General features: G+C 38.0%; 1 protein-coding gene across 3 annotated transcripts in view; it reads left to right on the top strand.

The window, feature by feature from the left end:
* LOC110843474 overlaps positions 1 to 26848 on the top strand; it is a 98450-nt gene that overhangs the window by 47442 nt on the left and 24160 nt on the right. For all 3 annotated transcript variants that reach the window (XM_035847679.1, XM_022089440.2, XM_035847680.1), the window contains exons 3-6: positions 17112 to 17146; positions 17208 to 17299; positions 20720 to 20781; positions 20860 to 21006. In XM_035847679.1, coding sequence (XP_035703572.1) covers positions 17112 to 17146; positions 17208 to 17299; positions 20720 to 20781; positions 20860 to 21006 — 336 coding nt within the window. The remainder of the gene's footprint in view (positions 1 to 17111; positions 17147 to 17207; positions 17300 to 20719; positions 20782 to 20859; positions 21007 to 26848) is intronic.

The raw sequence follows: 26848 nt of genomic DNA on the forward strand, positions 1-26848 counted from the left end.
ATTTTACGACCACTGATTTTTATGAGCTCCGTGATTTCATCAAATGTGCACGTGCCACAGTCAAATCCCACCCAAACTGCTTCCGTCGCATGGATAGACGACCAACACAACGTACTCATTACACAAGACCTAAATAAACCCAGTTGTGAAAACATCCCGAAAAATGGGATGGTCAATAAATTTCGGTATTGAAAATCATAGACTACAGATAGTGCCAAACGCTAGAACTAGCAAGTAATCCAGTTATAACTTTAAGAACTTGTGTAGAAATGCATACCTCTGGTTTTCCCAATAATTGTATAGAGAAAAACTGATTGTGAAATGGAATCACGTAATAAATACTGATACGATACATAATGCATCATTGGAATCGTCTTTGTATCAAATTGTGAAGAATTTTGAAAGAAAAGTCCCAACAATATCCGTCTAGAAGAACAAATGTCTGTTTATGAAGACAAAAATAAGGAAGAACATTTTCTCCATGAAATCTGAAATCTGCTACATCGTTAAGTTGAGGTCGTAAAATATAGGTTTTCGTAGCTGGGAGAGACTGCAGGACATTTCATATTTGAGGATTATACGCCTTTCTATACAGATAAATACACATACGCAGTTTGAATCGCTGAATGTGTTTCGAAAGGAAAATTTTGTTCGAGTGTACATTTATACATGGGAAGAAGAATAGTGGAGAGAAGGACAGCAGCAATATAAAATTGTCATGGCTTGGATAAAATAAAATGAAAAGACATTTTGCAAAGTTGCGAAATCTTTCATTTACGAATACTTCTTGGCAGCTAGCAGCAGGCCAGATCTTTGTCCGGAATGAATCCCGTCATAAAAGAAGACTCTTCCAGATGGCAAATGGCAAAGGTCATAAACTAGAATTGGCTGGAGTTTAGCAAAATTAAATCCCCTGAAAAGTGCCTTCACCTCATATTGTACGCATTTACCACCACCACCACCACCACTAACTCCGTCCAGACCACTGTGTTCAAAGATTTCCTGTGTGCTACTCAAACAACCAACATTATTTGACTGACGGAATTCACTAAAGTTCTGCTCTGTCATCTTCTCTAAACCTGTCTTACAGAGATATACGTTTTACGTCCACGTGTACACACATATCTACACACAGTTTCCATTTCTTCCCCATTTATATGATTTCGACTGAATGACTGTAGCGAGCAAGCCTCCTCATCCTCGGATATTAAAAACTGGCGGATATTAATGCTGGTCTGAGATTAGGCCAACTGGAATTACCCAATCTTTAGCTTCCTTTGTTAACTTTAAACCTCTTTTCGTCCCAAATGTGCTTTCGGATCCTACGCAGCTGTCCAAAGTATTTAAATTGTACTTCAGGTTGGGCATCTCTAAATATACGTGCACAGTGTATCTGTGCCTGTGAGTTAAGTGGAAAGAAGTCTGTCGAAAAAATCCACAAGATTATTATTTTTATTCGGTAATTCTCGTTCGACAGGTAAAAAAATCAATTTTGGGGCGTGTTTGAATTTTTGCATGCTAAACTTTAAGTCCATCAGTGGTAGGTAGACGGTGGTTGTGAAACTGTGTAAGGATTACTGCGGACCTGATGGGACAGACCAAACCCGCAGTAATCTTTTGTCTTTGTTTGAAGTGAGTAAAGTCGATTATGCTGTCATCCCACAAGGAATTTCCCTTTAGTAAAGTGTTACTCCTGAAATTGATTAATGTTCCTAGTTCATAGTTTCCAGAAGAAATGAGGAGCGGAACTGAACCGCAACCAAACTAGGAAACTCTTGCATTGCCATGGCTGGATCTTTATGATGAGACAACAGAAAGGAGAGAGTCACTCTCGTGAAAGGACTTTTGCACTACCTAATGAACCGAAGATTGCATTATTAGTAAGGAAATGATGAGACCAATATATGTATTTTAGACCCTCTTTGTTCTCATGAACTGGGTGAATGAAAAGCAGCACAGCGGTGGCAGCAAGTATATATGCCTCCATATCCATACTTTGCATCGGTCCCATTCCACATCGCACCGCTGAGGAGGGGAGCTTGCGAGGTTGATAATAACAGATCTTGGTGCCCTTTGGATATGTGGTAGGGACCCATGAGTGTACTAAAACCCTGAAGTAGTTTGACTCCATGGCCACATTTACGCCCGCCACACCCACTCAAAAATGCCCAAAAAACGCTTTCACTCGAGTTTTCACTCACTCAAATCCACGTCAAAAATCCAATTTTACTCGGATTTTGAAATTTCTTTCACCATTATACTCCCAGATAGTTGCTTTCTTCAATCCAATATCAAACTCAATTTTATTGATGATTATTTCGCAAACATAATTTGTTTTGTTGATGACTACAACAATGCTCATTCAGAATTTTAAATTTTAAAAATACTAAAAATTTCGAAAAAATTGAGTTTGATATTGGATTGAAGAAAGCAACTATCTGGGAGTATAATGGTGAAAGAAATTTCAAAATCCGAGTAAAATTGGATTTTTGGCGTGGATTTGAGTGAGTGAAAACTGGGGTGAAAGCGTTTTTTGGACATTTTTGAGTGGGTGTGGCGGGCGCAAATGTGGCCATGGAGTCAAACTACTTCAGGGTTTTAGTACACTCATGGGTCCCTACCACATATCCAAAGGGCACCAAGATCTGTTATTATCAACCTCGCAAGCTCCCCTCCTGAGACTACATGGTTCCAGTTACTCCCCCGAAGTCGAGATAGCTGATTATACGATAACTTTCTTGCCATGAATTATTATGACTTGTGAATAAGCCGGACAGACGGTATGTGCCGTACGGGCTAACACATAATTAAGATGAGGAGGAAGTAATAATTACCGTGACTGGAGGCATATATAGAGAAAGGCGAAGACCAACTTGTAGACTCTTGTGCAAAGTTTCATTAAGAACTGGGCATAAGTTCCAGGTTCATCAGAAACTAAACCTGCCTTCATTCAGCCGTTTGATTTATTCGGTGCATAGGAACAGTCAGTTGTGAATATTTGACCAGAATATATAGATGAAGAAAATGAGGACTAATTGGCTTCATGGATCTGCTACAAGTTTCAAGAAACGAAGTTGGGTGAGACTATCGACTTTCGACTGTCACCCACCATTCCATTATCATTAGATGAGAGATAGACTCCCGCTAGTTCTTCTTCACTTTGTGCCTTTAGTGACTAGAATGCTGTCTGTCAACCACTGTCGTAACCTAATTACCTCACATTTCGTCTTTCCTTCGCTTTATCGAATCTCATACCAAGAATGAACTGTGAGACTTGGAAATAGGCACTAATTAGTTAAATTAAGGCACCATTGTTTTAGGACATTATAACGCCCAGCCTTCCATGATGCGACACTGTTTGTCCTTTGATTTTATTTTATTTCAATGAACACGTAATTCTGGATGGTTTCTGTTAGACGAAATCCTAAAGGTCTTTATAAATATATTTTTCAAGTGGTACAATATAAAATTATATTTACATTAGCTTACAGCTAAGGTAACACTTTTCTAAATATTGGGAGGATTCGTTATTTCTTCGTATCGTAAAATAGTTTACGAAAATAAAACGACTTTTACCCCCTTCAGGTTTCGTAAAAATCGTAAGCATAGCAACGCGTTTTTCGATGACAAAATCTTACGACGCTTACGAGATTTTGTAAGCGTCGTAAGATTTTATTTTACGATACGAAGAAATAATGAATACCCTCTTTGTGTATCTATTTCAGCATGCATACCGTATAAGTATAGAAGAGCATAATATAAGGAAATATGTAATCGCATATCAAAATTAGTAGCGTTTTATTTGGTTGTATCTGTATTGTACCACTTACACCACTGCATGTCGTGATCGGATTGCTTTTTACAACTGCTAAAATGTTTGTTCTTGATGATAAAATATAGATAAAAGCCCAGTCTTGGCCTTTTAGGAAATGAGAGAAGGAAGTGCTGCATTTCCTAAACGTCAATCTCCTTCAATCCTCACTTTTTCGTCCGTCTCCAACGGCCTGCCGGGATGGGAACATGCCTCGCGAAAAGAAAGTGGGTCAGTATAGTCAGCATAATATGATTGACTGTAGTTGCACAGTTAAAAGTTTAGTTTTTTAAGAAAAACTGTTTCAAACTTGTTCAAGATTCTGGTACTTTCCTCAAACTTACAAAAAGTGACACATACTTAACAATTTTGTAACTTTGGAATTTCAGTTTATTTTGAACCGTTCTAGTTAATTTACCTCCTCCTTTTGTATGATTAGCAAAAAATATGGTTGTTTGAATTAAAGCCACTCATGAATTAAAGTATCTGAAACACCAATCTTGAAATAAACAACGCTACATGTGGTAACTACATGTGTACTTTGGACGCCGTGGTGGGAGCACAAGATTACGTTTGACCACAAACGAGAATCATGATGTCATTCCATATTTTTTGCTTTACCAAAACCCACAACTACCGCGTTCACTTTCATTTCCAGCAGGTGTTGATCTTGCGGTAATCTAATCAGCAACATGTTTTAAGGTAATAAAATACGTGACGATACTACCAACGCCTGTTATGATTTTTTCAGATTATTTAGAGCAAAGAAGACGACGTTCTTTAGCGATAGGATTATGAAAATTATGTATTATTGTGCATTGCATGCAGAATGCATAGCATTTCCAAGACCACAGATGCACAGTATTTCAATCGCTAATTTCGCCTGTTGCTGTTTGCTACTCTTTCATGGCAGTCGCAAGCACGTTTCGTGTTTCAATGTTCGATTCCACATTTGCATATATTTACATTGACATTACCATTAAACCATGGTTTGCGTTGTTCTCTACACTTTCTCCAACTTAGACGAAATACAACCACAAATACCAGGGGCTGTGGTACGGCACATGAAATAATGTAGAAGTAGAAATGAATATGCATTACAACCCGTGGCCCTTGTCCAGCAAATATTTTGCTAGTCGTACAGACCGGCCACTGCTAATCCCTTTGTGAACTTTCGCGAAATTCTGTATAATCCATGGCCCTCGCGTTCAAGGCTTGTAATTATACAAGTTCAATTTGTCGGATTATATTGCTTTTCCCGTTCCTCAATTCTCTTGCTAAGAACGGCAATTCATGGAACTGGATGTGTCCTTTGTTCATTGATTTTCGAATAAATGGTTGCATGATGTGGTGGAATAAATCCTACCAAGGGTGAAGATTAAGATAGGTTATGCTGAGGAGCATCATCCACAGTAAGTATATTACCCTTTTGATGATATTATCTACGCCTAGCTAGTTTAGAACGTATCACTTGCCAGAAATGGCCAATGGCTCTTGTGCCTGGGGAAATCGGATACATTTAAATTTAGAACCGAGAAGACTAAATAACATGAGAAATCTGTAGTTGGAGCTATCCAATCAGAAATTATGAAACTTTTATTCCTTAAAAATCTCAATTTGCGATGGCAGAAGGAGGGGCAGTGTGACCTTCGTTTCACACGAGCATACAAAAAAGTATGAACTCCCTGTAATCTCACATTGCAATATTGTATCTGCGTTTTGTTGTTTTTCGTTCCCTTACAAGCAGAAACCCAAGTCCAAATTATATCTCTCGTGTAATCACATGATTCCTGTTGTCAGACAAAGATTTTAGTTTCGCTATGGGTGTAGAATTTCGTTTTCTCAAATCCTTCTTTCTCATCATCAGATGAAACCAAGAATTAGAGTTGACCGTGTAATGAGACACTAACCAAATTATGTATAAGAATATGTATGCAAAGGGGATGTTACACATACAGAGCAATCTTAGTCGCTGCAGATTTTGAGGGCGGTTTCAAGAAAGCAATAAAGATAAATAATTTATAACACGACTGTCACCAACCGAGAATAGTGGTTGAACAGCCAAGTAAATTACTTTGACTGAGACAAAACTTTTTTAGATTTGATTTGCGACCTTGCTTTTAGTTTTCTTATCATTGTACGGAAGAGTGAGATCGTTATGTGGGATGAAAAAATCTTCTCAGAGCTTAATATTTCCAGGAGAATGAGTAGGTAATTGTATCAGAAGACAATTCTCATTCGAGTAGTCGTGAAACTAATCTTTTTACGTTTTTCATTTCCTCAGATTAAATTTCATCAGTTTTACTCATGCATTATACTTTTAAAAGTAAGTATGTGTTGTTCCCAAGATCTTCAGCTTTAATAAAAGGACATGCGCTACATTCCGGTGTAAATCTTTCTTTCCGAGCTCTGAGCATCATAAAGGATTAAGTTCAGAATGAGATATTCATTATCGGGAAGTGATTTTATTCGTGCACTAACTACGAGTTATAGTTCAACAACTATGCATGTGCTTCTAACAGTACTGATGGTTGTCCTTTGGTATTTTTGTAATAAATAATTTTAGATTAGGAATCCTGCCTGACATTGAAACTCTAATTCTTAAAAATAGACGGCATTACACATACATTATTAGAATGCATCCAGATTCTTGCGCATTATTTTCACAATTAATCTTCCCAGCAGATTTGATTCCATTACTTTATGCACTATTTATTATGCATTCTTATTGTGGTTGAGAAAGTGGTCGTCAGAATTTATTTAGCGTGGGTTGGATAAGAGTCCGAATCTGTTTCTGCTGCAGAATTCCCTCCGTGAAAGTCCACAAAGGTTGAAGAACACGAGTATCCACTCTTCTCGCTCACAAGTCTTGCTTTGCCAACCATAAATCTTCATCGCTCTTTGCATCGGGTTTCCAGTTTCCGTCGGATTCATCTCTCCTCCTCGACTTATTTTTTAAGCTGTCCATCCCATTGTATTTTTACCCTGGGGCTGTCCGTGAAATTCGTCTTTGCATTTCCCTTTATTTTTGGAAAGAGTCGTTTTGAAAAAGAAGTGGTGCATAATAATACAAAATGTTGCGACTTGTGATAGGCATCTTTTTTTTGTTACCAACAAACAATCACATCACAGTGGCTTTTTGTTTGTCATAATAACAAAAATAATACGTAGCACTGTATATTATGAATGCTAGGTTTATAAATGCGTGTTGTTGATCAAGAGCAGAGGATTATGAATCTAGTAACAATATTTCATATGAAAAAACGCAGGCTCTTTTTGCGCTAAATACAAATACCAACCAATTTTTTGGTTTGTGATGTTATTCATTAAAATTAATTCGTGACTAACACTAGTTTGAGACAACAAAAGAACGTGAAACGAAGGCTTTCAATTATTCTTAGGTAAGGCAAAGCCAGAAAGTGGGGCCTCATTCAGAACGAAAGAAGAACAAATACATTATCAGGTGGGGTCCGGTGTAGCCGAAATATGCATTCAGCCTGACCACTGAAAAACTTTTAGTCGCGAAATTAATAGCCGCACCTAAGACCGTATTGTATTGGAGATATTTCTTTTTCTTTTTCACACGTAAAAAATAACTTTACTAACTACCAAATAAGTATGATAAAATTAATCAGATAACCCATTTGAACGTTATTCATACTTTATGTAAAATGTTTTTGTTAGTAAACTTTAGAGTTTTTTTTGAATAATTGAAGGTTGGTCTTTGTATGTTAAATACATATAAATAGCTTACAATTTAATTTCCTTCCTGCTCTTACAATAAGATGCTTCTGAAATGTTTGTAATTCTGATAGATTTAAATCTGGAAAGTTGTTACTTTTGCATGTTTACTCTACAAATAAAATAGTAAATATCTGCATGTTCTAGTTTTGGTGTGGTGTAAGTAAAAAGTCAGTTTCATATTTACAACCCGGGTTCGTTTTTTTACTATAAACAGGAAGTAAAAATTTATTTTAAATTTTACTGTTTTTGTTTAGTTGTAGCAGATATTTTCCCATAGCACAGTCTGCAACTTCGGGATTCTAGATATGTATAGTTTCTAACTGAAAGCGTCGAATGACCATGTGGTACCGCACACGGCAAAGTGAATAACGCAGAGGATTTCGAAGAGTCTCATCTTTGTCCATTAATTCAATGTGTGGGCTCCCTAAAATGTGTAAGGGGCAATGAGAAGGAAAGAAATGAAAGTCTTCATTGTGGCAGTTTTTCTTATCTACTTCATCCAAGTCATGTCATTACGTTAGTTATCTCGCCTAAAAATCTAGAGTTGTGACCTCCCTCGTAGCACTCTCAGTGTTTTTCGGTGCTTCTCCTGTGGCAGAAAAAGAGTTGAAGAAGCTATAACCCTGCCTGAGATGGAATTCTTGTTCATTGTCGCAACGTATAATCTCTCGAGGAATATGTATGGATATTCGTTCTTATATGTGTTTGTATCCATGGGGCTGTAAGGATAATACGACGGGGAGCGAATCTCGATATGAATCTCCGTGAAATCTACTTCTCATAATGACCCCTCCGAAACGGAAAGATTCCGATGCGGATTTAAAAGACTAAAAGTTTCTTGTTCCTAAATGCATGTACGTACATACGTAGGATGATTTTTACAGTTAGCGGAACATACCGCTTTATTGCGACCCTTTAAAATTAAGTTTTTTCAACAAGCTAATTACGGTTTAAAAATCTTGTAAATGCACATCCTTTACCTCGTACTTTTGTCATTCTTGGGCAACTTGTGCTGTGGATGTGTACAAAATTGCGATTACTATGGTACGAACTAATATCCTTTCTTTTATACTAATGGATTAAGTTTTTGGTTTCGTGGCCTTGTGGTACAAAATAACTGTCTCCAAAGTTAATGTAACCCAGTCTGACTTTAACTGTCCAATTTGGAAGAGTGAACATGGCTTTTATCATTCAAATAGGAGGGTTAATGGGTTGTGTCAGCATTTCTGAGCTCCTTTGGACAAATACTATTTGACGTTATCCATTAAAGATGAAGTGAAAAAGCAGGTCATGATTTACATGAAAAATTCGACCTCGTAATGTATTTGCGTGTGTGATGGAATTCAAATTCACCCGTTAAAATCCGAGTTGAATACGATGCACTTCAAGGATATATGTAGCTAAATCTACTGCGTATAATACGAGTCCAAGACGCATATACATAATTATGTACGTTTATGTACAGTATCCTCAGAAATATTTCATGAAGACTTGAGAAACCACACAGTTTTCAAGTTCACGCAGGCATGCTATGTCCTGAAATTATTAATTACTTATTTACTTGTGGGAGATTAATGCTGGGCAGCTGCACTGGTGCCAGAAGTAGGACGATTATGTAACGATTCTAGTCAGATTAATATTTCAGTCAGGGATGGGAAAGCAATTCTCTGTCCATCTGGACTTCGCGAGAGAGCACAATCTAATCGTAAGACAATCGAAGAAATGCATTATTTGCATAGTAAGGTTACGATCCGAAAGTTGGTTACCATAATGTCCCTCGTAATTTATTTATCGATGATCTACAATCCCAATCGCATTATCACGTCTAAACTTGCGCAATTTAGTTGTTTTGCAATGCGGAGGCTTATTACATTGTGGAACATACAAATATTATCTCTGCAAAATCGAATTTTATTTGGATAAACTTGGTATTTGTTATTTTTAGCTGGTTTGTAGATATATATTTCTATTTCTATAAAATATAAAACAGAGATTTTCTCTAAACACTAGGCTGCATAGAACTTTTCAATACCTGAGTCTGAGCTGAGGATGGCATGTTATTTTATACACAATCCCTTTTAATTTAGCCAAAGCTCGACGTAGGCCAAATTTACAAAAACCAGCGTCGTGGTATAATTTCACTCAGGCAGCTTTTTGTGTGCGGAGGAACCAGCTACACAGCACTATATGCACTATTAGGCGAGACTAGAGGAACGTATTTGTAATTCGAGGTGTTGGTGAATACAACGGGATGCGGAATGGAGATTGGTCTGAGTTTCATTTTCAGGAAAAGAGAAGAAGTGAAGCCCGAGTTGATGTTTGAGAAATATAGAAGAGTTCTAATTAAAATTCCTAATTAGCACGGGAGGCTCGCTCTTAATTCGTTTGCTTATGAGATAAAAGTAACTTCATGATATGAAACTTTCTCCTTCAACTTCCACGCTCGACGGCACACACAGCGCAGCAGAAGCAGCAAGCATCTTCCACGCCACACTTATTTTCTTCCTCGGCCTCGTAGTCAAACTTGGCCACTCTGCATCTCCTCAGCCTTGCATATCAACCAACATTCCCACGTTCTTCCGGGTGGTGGTAGTGCTTCAAATTTCCTTTCATTTCTTAACTCTCTTACATATTCCAAGCCAACCTGCCATCATCCATTCTTACTGCTTTTTCCTCTAAATGAATTTAGGAGGACGCTCCTCCCGAGGCTTATAGAATTTTCAGAATTCTTTGATTTTGAATTATGAGAATTTTCTTCCAAGGAATGCAAACCACACGGCTTTAAGCACCTGGAAGGGGCCGAAAAACTTGGATTTATTGCAGAATTTTAAACGTGCATTGGTTGAGGCAGATTTAATTTCTCCATAATGTTAGGCTTTCAAGACTTTATAGTTCTGGGCAATTTCTACGTAATAGCTACATTACTAATGTTCCGAAATATATGTACATGGGAATGAATGAATGGGTTGAGCAACTTAAGTTGGCTAATTATTCCCGAGGAAGTACATGACAGTCAGCTACTCTATTGCCAAACACATTCAAGTTGTACATACGTAATCCAACTTTTTAACTGGCACATAACAAAGCAGATGCACTTTCTCTAAAACAAAAGCAGCTTCCCCTCATTTCTTTCCAAGCTTCGTAAAGTACATTAATATTCCCTCAAGTGAAAACCCTACCACGGTCGTCCGCTACAACAACAACAGTTTTTGATGCTTGACGAGAGAATATCTCGCGAGGGAATTCCCAATTTCCTTCCCTTTATGTACAGTTGTAGCAATTTTCGTATCCGCATCCTCCGACCACTCTGCATATCTCCCAGCAAAATATACACATGCGAATAAATAGGTTCAAAAGTTTTCAAACTACACACAAAAATGAACCTACTTTCTTTTTGGAGTAATGTTGCTCCTATGCTCGCTGGTTACTTGTACAAATTCCCACGGAACATGAACTTCGTGGGTACGACTGCTGCCTGCTCTGCGAGTGTGACTACATTTTGCCATAAAAATTATGAGTAAAACATGTTCAGTAACCGAGACCAGACTCTGGACTACCTACCGACATACTTGCATACCTTATGAACACATATGTATGTCGACTTCTCATCTCGATGCTTTCAGAATAAAATATGTGAGGTGAGCCGAGTTGTAGACTGAATCCATTAACGAAAAAAGGAGCGTTTCTGTCAAAACCTTAAAAGTGTAAATATGTCCAAAAGCACCACTCTACTTCACACCACGCACATTACCAAAACTTCAAATATTATTCCCATGGCGCTCTTTATACGGGAGTATTACATCTTCTTTTCTGAATCCCAGCTACCAAAATTAACTCGGAAACTATTACTGTAACGAGTGTTATAAAATTTTGATTATAATTTTGGTGCAAGGTTGATGATTATGCATAAGGAGAACGAACCCATTGTCCAAATCTGATACAGCCCAACTTGTATAATAAAATATTGATTTCTTTTAAGTACATATGTCCGCTAGACGCTATATTTATGTATGTAAAGAAGATGTATAAAAAAGAAAAAAAAACACCCGACCATCACATGACATTTTTCGTTCCCACGCGCAAATACTTTTATATTTCTCTTATGAAAAGTAATGTTAGTGCAAAATCCACGACACATGGTTGCAAGCGACGACACCAGTTAGCATTGAGATTTATAGACTTCAGTCGTAATAGAAAGTGAATATGGGGTGACGTAATGTCACTGACGTTGAGAACATCTCAAGCTCACTCCAGGTTTGCAGAAATGGAATTTCACTGGCACTCTTTCTCTTTCTATAAAATTGCATGTTTAAATTTTTCTCCTTTCTAACTACGTAGGATGACAATTTTACAGCAGACTAGCCAGGTTATTATTTATTATAATGTGCTATTTACACATCTAATATAACCCACGCTAAGGAAATATTACAAATTCTATAAATCTTAAGATTGGGCTAAATATTTACAATCAATAAAATTCTAGTACATCAATTAGTTTTGAACAAATCTCAGAAAGCTTGTTAATATTAATTGCGGCAATTAGCAACTTATTGTAGTCTGAAACACCTATAAATTATTTTTCATCTGTCACGCATTTCAATTAGTAAGACAAAGTTTGGTACAAATTTAGCTTGATTGAAATCAGCTCGTTATGATGTGTACCAACAATTGCATAATTCAACTGTCGCAAGAATATAACGCATTTAGCAGGGATTTTAGATGTGCGCACCAAAGTTAGTCATAATATTATCACGCCTACAGTTTTAGTTAGCTGAATGGCAGCAGAACCGCAAGTAAGTAATAGGAAAAGTTGGTGGAGAAAGGGGGATATTTGGGTTTAGTAAAAGTGGTGACTTTGTGTGGAGCAGTTGATAAATGGCAGTAATTTATTAAACAATTTTAGGTCATTACGACGACAGAAGTTGCTTGGAAACCTGGAGTAGAAATAAAAGTTTCCAGATTTTAGATTATGCTTGCAAATTTCCAGACCTGCTTCACTTCTGTGTTGACTGCTCCGTATTTATGTCGGACCATTCCTTCATCACTGCTGTAGAATTGCCACAAGTAAAACTTGTGCGTATTTTCTGCAATATTGCTTTCTCCAGGACTATCACTTATGAGATATATCTTAAAAGATATGTACACACACACATGTACAAATGCACATGTTACAGTAAAACAAAAAGTCTGCACAAACTTCCATTCCTAAACTGGGTCAAATAACCAACCACAAGAAAAATTGCGATTCACTTAAAGTTTTTTATGCATTTTTTATGATAAAGATAAAAAATCAAATGCTAAGTAAACAATGAGCGTTGTGGAGTCAAGGCTTTTTATTACAGCGAAGCAGCAGATTACAAGAAAAAGTAAACTATGTGAATAGAGTTTAGTGGAGAAATTCCCAAGATGAACGAATCGCATTTCCAAGTACATACTGGTTTGTTTCACCAACGCTGCTTTTTTGGTTGGGAGGGAAAAACGCAGGATGAATGGAACGTATTTATCTTGCTGTGGTCCCGAGTTTTGTTCTGAGGAGAGGTTAACTGAGGAGAGGCAGGAAATGAAAAAATTGGATGGGGTGGGCGGATAATCATAAGAAAAAGTGGGGTAGCTTAGTTTTAATTTTGCTGAAGGAAGCGCTAATATATGGTAAATTGAAGTAAATTACCACTAGAATGTTAGTATGAACTAGAAATTCCGCCAAATATACGTATGTATGCGAGTTACCAGTGAATATTGTGATACTTTGTGTGCTGTTGGGTGGCAGTGTGGAGTGATTGTTTGGAAGTTAGTTGGTTCTTTTTCGCAAGTACATGGAAACTTAAACAACGCTTTTCGTATGTTCTCTCAACTTGCAACTTTAAACGATGCGATGTCTTCTTTTTCTATTTTTTCCAACCAGTAGAGCTCTACGTAGTGACTAAACTATTAGATAATGGTTTATTATCAGTCCCAGACCCACAAAGTATCTTGGCTGCGGGAGTGAAAGTTTGTAAAAGTGGGTTCTTTGAGAAATTTTTCTTACTTTGTACTTTTGGTTTGATGTTGCATTGCTTTTGTTGTTGTTGTGAGTGCTTTATTGTGGCTTGAAGCCCATGTTCGCAAGACGAAGAAATGCATATACCCATAAAACCATACACGTATGTACATTTTTTTTCTCCATGTGTTTTCTGTCTAGATGCGAGCATGTACTTATTTACCTCGACTCGTGGATTCTCTGCATATTGGTATTCTTCTATTCGATCGAAATACAGTAGAATTGGAAATGGGAAAAATATGTAAGTATGCGGCTAAGTAGAATGGTTTTAGAATGAGGACGTATAACTTTGTTAGAATGTAATGGAAGGTTGAATCAATATGGGATGAATGTGATCGTGTGGATTGTGGAATTAGATTCCCCTGCTGGTTGCTTACCCCTGCACTCCTCCGTCAGCACTAACTACTATGAGCCGCCTTATTTTTTCTTCTTTATAAATATAGAGGAACGGGAGAAAATGTTCATTTCGGTTTCTTCCTCCTCAGTCCCACCACACACCACAATGTCTGTTTTCGGGGTAGATCATTACCCAAAAAAGTAGAGGAAAAAAGTTTCCTCGTTTATTTCTCCTGCCCATTATTCTCCATTCGCTTTATGAGCTTGTGAGAAAGTGACGGTGGTCCGGACCACCATTCGAGTTTGCCAGGATGATTTCAGCTCGATAACGGGCCCACAAGCAGGGAAAGCGCAAACAATCGAATTTTCAGAACGAGGAATGTGTATGTGTGTGTTTGTAACATGTTCCTCATTCATTCTAACCATGTGGAATCAAAGGAATGTATATGGGTACGATTGCAAAAGGGAGATTATAAGGCCAAAGAATAACAATGTGGCAATATTTTGCGCACACAAACACTCATCAGTTGTGATACTTTGTTGTGTTTGTTGGAAGGCTGGTGGATGTAGCAGTTGGATGTGATGTTTTTAGGGCGATGTAAACAAGAAGTGCACACGAGGTGGCGACTTTGCGTGATTAATGGATTTAATTGGAGACTACGAATTTTGACAATGTTTTATATATTCTGTACACAAAGTTTTTTTGAGCAGAGTTTTAAGGGAGGCAGAGAGCAGGTTCAAATGAGTTGCCACACCAATATTATTCTGTTGGAAGCACTCGTAACAAAATAAATGAGTCGATATTACTTTAGTATTTCTTTCATACTTCATACTTCACGAGTATTTGACAAATTCGAAGTTCGTTTTAGGGTGGACATCGTCGAAAGAAAGAATTTTTGAGGATGTGGTCGTTTCAACTTTCATCCGCTTATACAATCCATAAAATATCCAACTTTTTCTTATTCCATCATCATGATGGGCTAAGGATGCTTCAATATTTCATGAAGACGTGGATATCTCAAACTTTCATTGGAGTTATTGTCATCTTGTAAAAAACGAGATCGGTGGAACATTTCACTTATGAAAAATTGTTCCTTTTTCATACGTGCCCATTCATATGCAACTATACCTACTGCAAAAGGTATAGTCGCCTCCTGTTCATGTATTTATATGTATGATTTCCGGGTAATATTATTACTCTGGAAACAATTTCATGATATATGACCATATCCGAAGTACGTACGTAAGTATGCCGAAGGGGAGGCAATAGGGAACGCTGTTTAAATATCTTGGTGCTATAAAAGAGGACGAGGTAAAACTGTGAGGAATGCGTTTTCTACTTCCTACTACTCAAACAAATCAGATTTAGTATGTGCCTCCTGGACAATGAATGGAGGATCGATTGCCACTGCCGCCGTCCTGCTGCATTTTTCTTGTCCTACACTGGTTTCCACTTTTTGAGTCGTGATGTGACTTTTACATTAGAATTCTAGATATATGATGCAAAAGATTGAAAAGACAAAGGAGTTCACTTGACTCTCATGATTCGAATTGGATTGGTTTTGTGATGACGGTGGTCGTGGTAGGCGAGGAGGGGAAGACAATAGCGAGACAGCGAGTTGACTCCGAGTGGAGAAAGCTTGACAGCTCTTTCAAACTTGCTTCACAAATCTGGCTGAGTGAGTTTATGCTCCACTCACTCCTCCGCAATGTCATTCTCATTACGAGCATGTGCAAAGTATCCACTTGTATTCTGCACGTGAAGCTTTTTACTGTAATTAGCATCCATTTAAGCACAACTTCGAAACAAGTATCCACAAGTAAAGAGCTTACAATGAATTATTTCCCCATATTTCGAGGTGATAATAAATATGGAATATTCATAAAATTTGTGCCAAAATATTTTCCATGTGTACAAGATGCAGGTAAGGTTGCTGATGAAATTCGAATATGCTAATATGTGCTGCGTAATACTTTTTAGGGTATTATTGTGTGTGTAGGTTGATTTTAAAACTTATTTGCTCCAAGCTCCCAACCTTACGAACGGGGGAAATGGCAAGAGTTTTTGCAACTGTCAGCATTAATTGGGTGTTGTGCCAAAAGTTGTTTGAATGCGGCGTGCTCTTTCTCTCAGATCGTGTGTACATGTACAAAGTCTCTCCGTTTCAGTATTCCAGTATCAGCACCGTACATCCCACAAGCTGCAAAAGTGGGGAAAGTCTTATTGCGTCTCCTCACCGCACACATAAGCTGAGGAGCAGGCTGTGCGATGCTATGCTGAATTTTGACCCAATGCACCACCAAAGAATTCGTAGGGCGTATTTCACTTATCTAGTCTAGCGTATCATCGTTACGACCAATTTCTTCCGACTAAACTTTCCCCGCGTTTCAATTTCTTTCTTCCCTCTCGCCCTCTCTCACTCTCTTCGAATGGGGGTTGATGCTCCACATCACATTAGACGATTGCATTAGAATTTGCCTCAATGAAACCTGCCTGCCTGCCTGCCTCTGATATTCCCTGTGGTGGTGTACATTCAACCTACAAAAATGTTCCATCAACGATCAACTTCTTTTCTATTTTGGCCATTGGATTGGAATGACTAACAAAAGGCTCGAGTGTCGAATTGTCGACTGGCAATTGTGAAGAGTGAGTCTGCTATCCTCTCATGGGTGACTTGGATTGGGAGGAAGCTAAAATAGGCCAGGCGCCTTTTTGTGTTTGGCTCACTACAAACGACTCAAAATGAGTTTTTTTCGAGGTGGGAGGAATACCTTTGTTCCGTAAATTTAGAGAATGTATATGTCTCACCAGCGGATGAAAGTTTGTACATATTTCCCTCTCGAGTGTAGTATGGTGCACCGACGCATATGTACAAACATACTGTTTTTACCACTGACTTTCACCGACACTTGTCATTCCCTATAGATTTACATTTTGCAAATGTTTCGTCTACCGTAAATGCTTGCCATTTTCCAGAGCAAAAATCACTATTGTTTAGAGTGTAATTTAAATTCAATTAGCTAAAAATTCTAGTCGGTTGAATTCAAATGATAGGAGACAACATAATATATAGGACAACAATACAATGTTTTAATCAACATAAGTGGTCAATAATCCTGATCTCTGTCAGTCCAGACTAAATGGCCCAAGTACTAATTGCCTTTTTTATTGTGTATTTTCAGTCGTGGCAGATCAAGTGCAGGCTGTGTTGGGAAACGTAAGTATTTTAATAGATATTTGTTGTAACGTAATTGTGGACTATTTTATTGTGATTTTAGATTGCCGAACTGCCCTGTGATTTAAATGTAGCTTCCGGAGATAAAATCCGACTGGTGCTTTGGTCAAGAGATACATCCACGGTGATTTACAGGTAATTCGATCACATGTAATTATTTATTCACAACGGAGAAGTAGTAATCTCGTGTTATACACAAATGTGCATGGGCCTAGGTATTAGTCTCCATTGAATTATATATACCGAGTAATACATAAATTATGCCATGTTCTATGTTCGAGTCGCCATCCTGCAAGTAAGCGGCTTTGAGATTTGTAACTATAGCGATGAACTTATGTGAGGAACCTCGTCATTACAATCTGAACAAATTTAAGCTAACCAGCAAAACGTACGAGATACGAGCACCTTTACTTTAATGTTGTACCCAGTTGGATACGTAACAAATACGTGGGATTGCTCAATACCGGATCAATGTCTTCTCTTCATACTCTAGCTAAATAATAGGCGAATGGGGTGTAAAGTCATTCAAAATTTTATGACCGACAATCACTATTTTACAGTCCTGCTTCGGCTCAGATATCACGCAAATTATTGAACCTGGGATACAATAGAAATGTTATCAACCGTCGCTAATAATTGTGAGTGTACATAGAAAAGGCTATAACGTTCTCCGATTTATAGGAATTTTAATTGAGTGTGGTTTATAAATGTTCGTTATCCAGTTTTATTTCCTGACTCAATTTCTCTTCACAATTCATTTCACTTGTTCTTTTGGGTCCTGGATTCTCGTCACAGTCATCACATTTGAATTTACTACAATGTTTTCAGCGTACGCAAGAAAAAAGCGGATGAGCGGGATGACTTTCTCCCCTGCGAATTCTACTATCAACCATCAGGAGTTGAATTTTATGCATTTCGAACCACGTGCAGCAAGCGTTTCGTTTCTTTCGAGAGAATGGAATGCGAGTGACTGCGAGCGAGCTGGTTGGTTAAGCAGGGCTTTCTCTTCGACCGAGAGGAATGCCTAATTTCATAATCTCGTTCCCTTCCTGCTCGCTGTGGATGATTACCATCAATTGTTTTTGTCCATTCCTCGACATTTTGATGCTTACATTTTTCATAACTTTTGAGAGGATACATAAACTAATAAAAACGCAAACTGCTCGATTTAAATAGCAGGCACATTTTTGAGGAGTGCTTAGTTTTGACAACAAAAATGTTTAACTATCTACGGCGTATCCACTGGTGACTGGCACCACTCAATCACTCAATTCAACTCATATTGCATTTTCTACAAATACGCAACGTGTCTGGCCTATATACGTACAAATTCCTTTTATGACTTGTGTCTTTCATCATGACATAAAATAAGCGGACTGTATTTAGGATAGTCAGAAAATCCTGTTTTTCCCTCACAAGTTGATGCAGATAAAAAACACTAGTTCAAAATGTGGTACTGAAGTAGCAGTGAAATGGTTCTGTAATACAATCCTGACTACTTGAACCTTATCTGAATTTCCAGCAATGATATGCACTCAACCAACTTTATTCCTACCCGTTGTTCCATTCCAAATTTCTCGGTTGGTCTCGGCTGGCATTTGAGATCCTGCTGTGAGACAACGTATAAATAAATGAAGGAGCGAATGAAGTTGACGAGCCATTAGACAGAAAATTGGCATGCAAAATTCAACTGACTTGGGAAATTCACAACTTTGGTTCCTCATACGTAATGTGCTCGCCTGAGCTAGTGGAAACTTTCTCGCTCTGTTTTCCTTCTTATGTAACTGACAATCCAAAGACACGCAATAATATGCCCAGACTGGACAATTTTAATTCGTTCACACCCGCATAACCATTAAAATTAGGCGTTTTTTGCCAAGCAGGGTTATCTCAGCGTTATTTAAATATTTGCACGTGATATGTTTCTGGGCAGATATCGTGAGCAGGGTACACATAATTTTATGTATATAAATATTACCTATTACACTACTTTCATATTCTTCTCGTCTCTGCATTTGTTACTTTTTCTCTTCATTTTCTAGTTCATTGTTTCTTATATTCCAAGGTGCAGGGCATGTAAATATATAAAATGAACAAGATGTGAAGGGCTGCCTTTTTTCCTTTAGCGCTTTTACACTGCCGGATCAAAGGAAAGGAAAGATTCTTTCACTGGTTTTAGTTATTCTTTAGTTTTTTAGCCGAAAGTTCCTTGTGATCTAGAGTGGAAATCTAACCGGAGCATTTTTCTTTTCAACATTCAGCATGCATAGGCTGTGCTCACTGATCTGGAAGAATGTTGAAAAACGTTCTTTGAATCCAATTCAAGTCGGCAAACTTTTCTCGTCCAGTGACAAGAAATACAGAAACAGTTGGTGGGTGGGTGGATGGCTGGATTCTAAATGGTTCTGAATTCAGGATGCAAGAATTTTAACATATTGAACATTACATTTTTATTCAATATACAAATTGCGGTTTCGGTCAAGATTTTCGTTCAATTATACATTTTCTCCAAACCCTTGCAAATTAAATACATATGAGCCATCAAAAGTGAAACACTTTAAAACGTTGCCGACATACTTTAGTAAACGGGTCAAAAGATAAAACAAAAGAGTTCACTTTCTCTTGCATCAATTTTGTCATTCATCAAAATGAAATTACACCTTTCAAAAAATGCTCTATTATTGGAAATCTCTGGTCGCGTGGGCTGGATAATTTTGAAGCTAGCCATTTTTTACATGTTGCAAAAATTGAATTTGCAGGATAACGTAGCTTTCACCAATAGGTTGCCTGAAGTTGATGTGAATTGCTGAAATTTATAGTTTGACTACTCCACCATTTTTCTTGGCTGACACAGATCTGCCTTCGTGCAGAGCTAGACACATACACGGAGCAGCCGCATATATGGCACATTCGACTTTCAAACATAAGACGGAAATAAATGGATTGAAGAACAGTGTGCCAGCTGAAATGCTGAGTCCAAGTTGTGAGCAATCAATTGAGTGTATAAAAATACGAAACTAGAAAATCGGTATTATTATGGAAAACTTTGGAGTCGACCGACCGGTGGTGGTGGTGGAGGCTGCTGTCTGTGGGTATTTTATTGAGCTAAAATATGACTTTCCATTGTTACACTTTTATTCTCCAGTCGATATACCAAGTGTGCCGTTACCACTACATTGTACACTGACGCTGTGGTAGATATGCTATTATTACGTGTTTAATGGCTCAACCAGCTCAGCCCAAGGTACAATTTTTTGCACGCTGAGCCAAAATTCTAGTAATTGTTGGAAAAAAGTAGGCAAAGGCAAAAGAGAAAGCAAGTGTTCTGCTCGCCGTCGTCTTCTTATGGGTTGGCATCATTTCAAAATAATTCGTTCGATATTGTGTGAAAGGATAAAACATATGCCTGCATTCCTCTCACTATTTTTTTAAGAAACGAAGGGGAAATATGGATGATGAGGTTGTTGTGTGTACCCAAGTGAAAAATCATATGTTGGTTTGCTGCTACAAAATTTCGATTCCTTGCTGTAATAATGATTCGATTATTTTTTGCAGTTTGGACGCTCGGGAAAAACAGATCGAGGAAGCTCAGCATTGGTCAAATGAACAGGCATTAGGTAAGTAAAACATAAAGATTGGTACATATATTTATCGGCCTGTGTTTAAATACTGCTTTTCAATACACCATTTAATAGGAGGACGTGCATACTTTCGTTCGTCTGCTGACCCTCCGAGCTTAATTATTGAGAACGTGAAGGAATCGGACGGGGGTTTGTATAAATGCAGGCTCGATTATAAACGATCGCCCACTCTTTACCACAACGTCAACCTCACAATCATTAGTAAGTCCAGCACATTTTTCAATTTATTAGAGTGGTTTGATCTACTTTTGGATTGCGTTGTGTGATTCCTTTTATTCGATGTGCTACGGCTTTTCACATTTCTGTAAAAAAAATACGAATTGTTCTGCTAGCCTTCTTCATGTTATGATTGCACTGTGTGGACGACGACAATGATGATGATGATGGCGACCACAGTTAGTTAAATAATATGCTGCTGTACTTTAGCGCTAGCTCAATTTACTGAGCAGAGAGTTGTTTTCATTTAGCATTGTGTGGCTGACAAAACATTCATCTCCGTCACTGTGTGATGTTCAGTGAGGCATGAGACAGGAAACAAGTCCAGAAATCATCAAATCTCTGTTCCTGAGATTACGAGACGCATTGTATTTTACACCCATTTGGACTTGCCATTCTTTTATTAGAAACAAGTACAGATTTGAGACTTGCTGCTCCACGCATTTTTTGTATGACTCGAGATTTTCAGAGAATTCATTTTTTTATAAATAATAATGCTACGTCGCCTAAAGCCTTGCCCCGAAGTTGAGTAGAACGACAACGCCAGAAGACTTGGCTCTAATGGCAGCAATCGACAAAGCTTTTCTTCGACAGGATGTGGTGATTGGGTTGGGAGGTCTAAGGGTTCCGTTTCTACTTTTCTTTTGGCCGTTCGACTTGTTTCCAATTTTTTGCACTCCTTCTTGTATGTATTGTTGTTGTCCACAGCAGTTGATTTCCCTGACTGCCTGCTATGCCAAACTACCCGGCAACCAACTTTAACGCGAATGCTCTCCAGTTACTGCTGCTATTGAGTTAGTTATTTTCCCCTAGAATCAAGTGTGTACTACATAGTTTGGCTTGTGTTTGTGTGTATGTGTGGTCTGTGACCATACAAAGATCTGTGTGTAACAGTGTGTGGAATTGCTAAGACAAAGTCCAAATAGTGGAAACTCATTCATAAGGGTTTGGGTCTGGCCGTAGTGTCTCCAATGCTCAATTCAATCCTTGTTCGATGTCATGTTGAATGCGGTGGAAGGGAAAGACCAAAGGGCAGAAAAAATTGGAGAATTGCTAGGTCGGATCTTGGACATTTGGTTTTTGGCTTGCGTTCGACTGGACTTCTCCGGTTTGAGTGGACTTTTTCTTAATAGTTCGAGAACCACGAGTCACCAACCCGCAGCACCGCAAAAAAGGGGATAAGTGTGTGACTTGTAAGATCCGATGCACTATAGTAGCAAAGATAAGTAGTTATACTTATTTCTATGTAATCAGCGTGTATATCTGACATAGGCGCATACATTTGTATAGTTTATTATTAGGCTCTCCAAATCTCATTCTTGACCCATGACTGTCGTAAGTATATAAATATACCCAATTGAACAATCACACTCAAGAAAATTATCTACTTTCCCCTAATTCCCTCCTACGTACATAGGTACGTATTTAAGTATGAGTAGAACTTAAGAAAACTTGCTTAAATCCCCAAATCTATAAAAGCTGATAGGAAAGTATCCGACAAATTTCACGATAAAGCTAATGTTAGCGTTTAAATGATAGATTTGATGGAACTGATCATTTTGAGTCGTCTTTGAATAGTAGGCAATATGAAAAGTGTAAATACTGGTGCCAAAAGACAAATGATTGTGTCAAATGCAAGTGGGCATTTCACTACTACTTGTCGGCATTCCATATCTACTTTCATCCAAGCCCCCATATTTCTCTCGCCGTTTAGTTAGAACGTGCAGGAGGATAAAGTGAGAAATTGTTTTCACTCTTCAGAGAGAAGCTTTCTCCTGTGAAATAAGTGGACGTGACCGTCGTGTTGAATATTCAACGATCGCTCCTATCGCCTCACCCTCACATATGCTCCGCCCAATCTTATTCATTCCCATTGCACTTTGTCTTTCAAGCGATTTATTCGCAAAGCATGTGTGAGCGAGAGCTACCATCCGTCTCTCTCTGGATGCTCGAATATTAGGGAAATAAATTGCACGTGTAATTTTTGTGTGACCTTCAGTGACGCACGTTTGGTGAGTTTTAGGACACAGTCACTGACTCGAAATGAGACTTACACGAGTACGAGGGCTGAATCCAAATTTGAGACTGAAATCTATTATGCATGTTGCCACTGAGAGCTTTATTTTCTTCAATTTCTCTCGTTCGTAGGGATACGACGATCTAAAAAGCCTCATCCTTCCGATGCTAAAACTATTTCGAATGGCAACGCTGCTTAATGCCGACTTTTTTTTTCCTTTATTGTAAAATCCCAAATTATCGTCTCTTATTTTTTAACGCGAGTCTCGTCTTCTCAAGATTCCCTTGGCCGGTACAAATGACGGTATAGAATCCAGCTTAAGATTCGATATGAGATTCCAGTGGCAGGCCTAGTCACTGAATTGCAAAGTAGGGTATATCTTTCTCAGCAATGTCGAAAGGAACATGAGCTTTTGACGAGAGTCCAGATAAGTTTGAAAGATTGCGTTGCATTAAGCTTACGGGAGCACTTTGTCACCTTCTCTCTTTAAAATATTTATTCTTGCAACATCCTTTTTCACCCTCACTGCTTGAATTCGAGATTAAACTTGCTACGGATATACTTTTGGAATGTGGAATTCTCTCCTGGCTCGTGTGCTCCGTCCCCTTACCGTCTGATAACAAATGCTCCAAAATGCTAGGAAAAAAAATCTTTCTGAAAAAGCACTTTATCCTCCAGGCGAAAAACTGTGGATTTGAGACGAGGTGTGGGAGCAGGAGGTGAATGGATTTTGATTACCCTTGACAATGAAAGTGAACAAGCAGTATTTCATCTCGATGACGTTTTTGGTCTATTTGTTATTTGGTCCAGTGTCAAATTTATATGACGGTGGTATAGAAAATGTGATATATTTATCATGATCTGAGCATATGCGAACGTGAGGAAAAAGCTAAATGAACAAGCAAAATGTCGATGCTGCATTTGATGCAATTTCTTGTTGCGGTTGAGAGATTCTATTTTTACGTAAAATTTTGTTAATATACTGACGAATTGTGTATGATTTGAATCAAAATCATGCTAAAACTAAATATTTATTGGACTCACGGTGTAATGTTAGTTTATATTTTGTAGCAAGAATCGTTAAGTATCTGGTTTTAATATTTTTATTTTGGAAGCATTCCAAATCCTGGCTGTCAGTTTTTGTATAAATTTTTAATAATTGGAGTCATTGATGGAAATATGCATGCATGAAAAGAGGATCTCTACTTCACTGTTGCAGGTTTGAATTAATTCTGGTTAAATTGATTTACTTGCCAAGATTTAAGTTGTAGCTTTTATTCCTAAGCCATATTTTATTGGCTTTTATGTCACTCGTCGCATTACATTAGCTGGACCTTTAAGTTAATGCTTACAACCAGTTGCGTAGCAAATAGCAAAAAAAAAACAACATTGATATTTTTTAATCCTGAGAGTTCAACGAGTGTGCACATGCAAAGTCTGCATTGCAGACGTTTCACAAGCAGTTGTGTTGCATCTATCCAACATTTTAGATAAAAGTCTTATAATCCTCACAACCTATGGAATGGAATTTCTCTGTTATGTCGAGCTACATTTATTAGATAATGCTGACAAATGCTCAAGCGTATTGTGTTGACGAGTTACAATTTATGTTATTTTCATCGTTTACAATGTCCTAATGTCTTTATCACATCAATCCTACCAGTCAACCTCCAGTTTTCAGGTTTCTTGTAGTATTATCGCTCTTATAATTCTTGTAAGAATGCACAAATTAATTCTTCAGAAATTGTCTGAAACCCATTTCATGGAAGTGTGAATTTCCGTGTCAGTGTCAGGTTTTTGTTGTCAGATATCTGAATTAATATAGGGTACGGAATTCAGAAATCAGTTCACAGGAAGAAAATTGAAAGGTGGCGATTACGATAAGGTGTTCCAGTAATAATGATCTGGCAGACAACTTATTTAGGAATCCCATATATTTCAACTGTTCACAATATCGTTACCCCTCATAAATTAAGAATCCACGGGGCCTAAAGGGTTAGACATTTTACCTTACTCTGCTCTCCGTAGGAGGAATCTTGCTCCGGTGGGAATGATTCGGTTGTAGGAATGAAAGTGGGTCTGTCGGAAGAAGTTGCAGCACAGCCTCTGCGTTGATCATGGTCAGCTCGTTTGATGATGCTGCTACATTATTTTAGTAGTTTGAACTAACGATGGTTTCATTGTAGTGTTCCGCCACCCGGACAAAATATATTGCTTTCCACATTCCCAGGGAGAACGAGGGGAAAGGGAGTGTCCAGCTGTGCCGGTAATAATTAACGGCACAACTAAGAACATTTGGAGTCCAATTTGTCCTCGTTCTGGTCGTATCAACAAACATTACTTATTGTTCTTGTTGTTAAACACCATAGTATATTAGCCAGTTAGTCGTACTTACTGCACAAATAGTGACTTGCACTTATAGAGAGGAACTAGATGTGTACGTACATAAGTGTTTATGTGGATGTGTACTATGTATAAGCATATGTACCTTTGGGATATAATTTTGTACTGAATACATACATATATAGTGCGTGCAGTGTTTAAAGTAGAATGAAAAAAATTAACATGAAAATACAGAGCAGAACCAGAATTTTTTCAGAAATGGGACAAATCTGTTTACATAAGCAAAGTCATTATCAATTAGTTCTGACTGAAAGAAATATGATAAAGGAGGGAAAAACAAGTAAATACATTAATCTCACAAGATTTATTTGGGTCTCACACGAAATGCATAACATAACATCGGACCCTGAACCCAACAAAATTACTGCATCACACTCCTCGTTAGCAGCACAGCATTATCCTCATTACCAAACACCTCTGCAGTCACTTCTTCATAAACTATCTACAAAATTCTGGGGAAAGCTCGAGCCAAATATTTATGCATTTCACTGCTGCGGACCAGTTCTCATTACAAAAGATAAAGCAAGTTCAGATTTGTCTTATTTAGAAGAAAACAACGCAGGATTAAGCAGCGTTACAGTGCATTTTGCATTTATGTATCATGTTCTGCCTCTGGTGTAAGATCATGAAATTGAAATGAGGTCGAGTTGGCCGAGAGCAGAATATGCGGTGGTGGAGCGAATAAGGCTTTATTGAGAAATAATCCCAAACTATGCATTGACATGCACCAGAAACATTTACGGCACCGAGTTCCTAGTCATCCAAGTTCAAGTTCAGGGCATTATTAATAATAGATGTTGATGTAGATTATTTCCGAGGAGGAGGATGTTCTACGGTTTGCACAACACGATAATGCTTTCACACTTGAACACAAAATCTGATAGTGGGTGATGATCATGATTAGTGGGAAGAGTGCATCTACAGGAAACGAAGATTATATGTGCAGAAGAGATGAAAGGGAAACCTCATGTCTGATTTTGAAATAACTAATTCATGATTAGGTTCCTATTGTGGCGAGTGAGTTCATGCCAGTGACTGTGGGTTTAGATTATATAGTCACGCACAGACCAGAAGGGACGCCTACACATTGTTTGTTGGTGCAGCGTACATTTCGATGCCACACGATAATTCGACGATATCAATGAAATTCCGTGCTGATGAAGTTGTGTACAGCGTGTAACAAGGTGTGAATATTTTCTGTTTAATAAGATGATAATCATTTCTTGATAATTTATTATTATAAAACGTCCAAAGTTGGCGACTTGGAGCGAATAATTCAAATTTTTATTCACGATCCTATCCCTGATAACGATGAAGGATCTTCTTACATGTGCTACAAAAAATGATAATGTGCAGAAGATAAGGTTTCCTTCCATGCACTGCTGAAAAAGGAATCGAGACAAACAG

Source organism: Folsomia candida, unplaced genomic scaffold, assembly GCF_002217175.1.
Source record: "Folsomia candida strain VU population unplaced genomic scaffold, ASM221717v1 Fcan01_Sc002, whole genome shotgun sequence".
Lineage (NCBI taxonomy): Eukaryota > Metazoa > Arthropoda > Collembola > Entomobryomorpha > Isotomidae > Folsomia > Folsomia candida.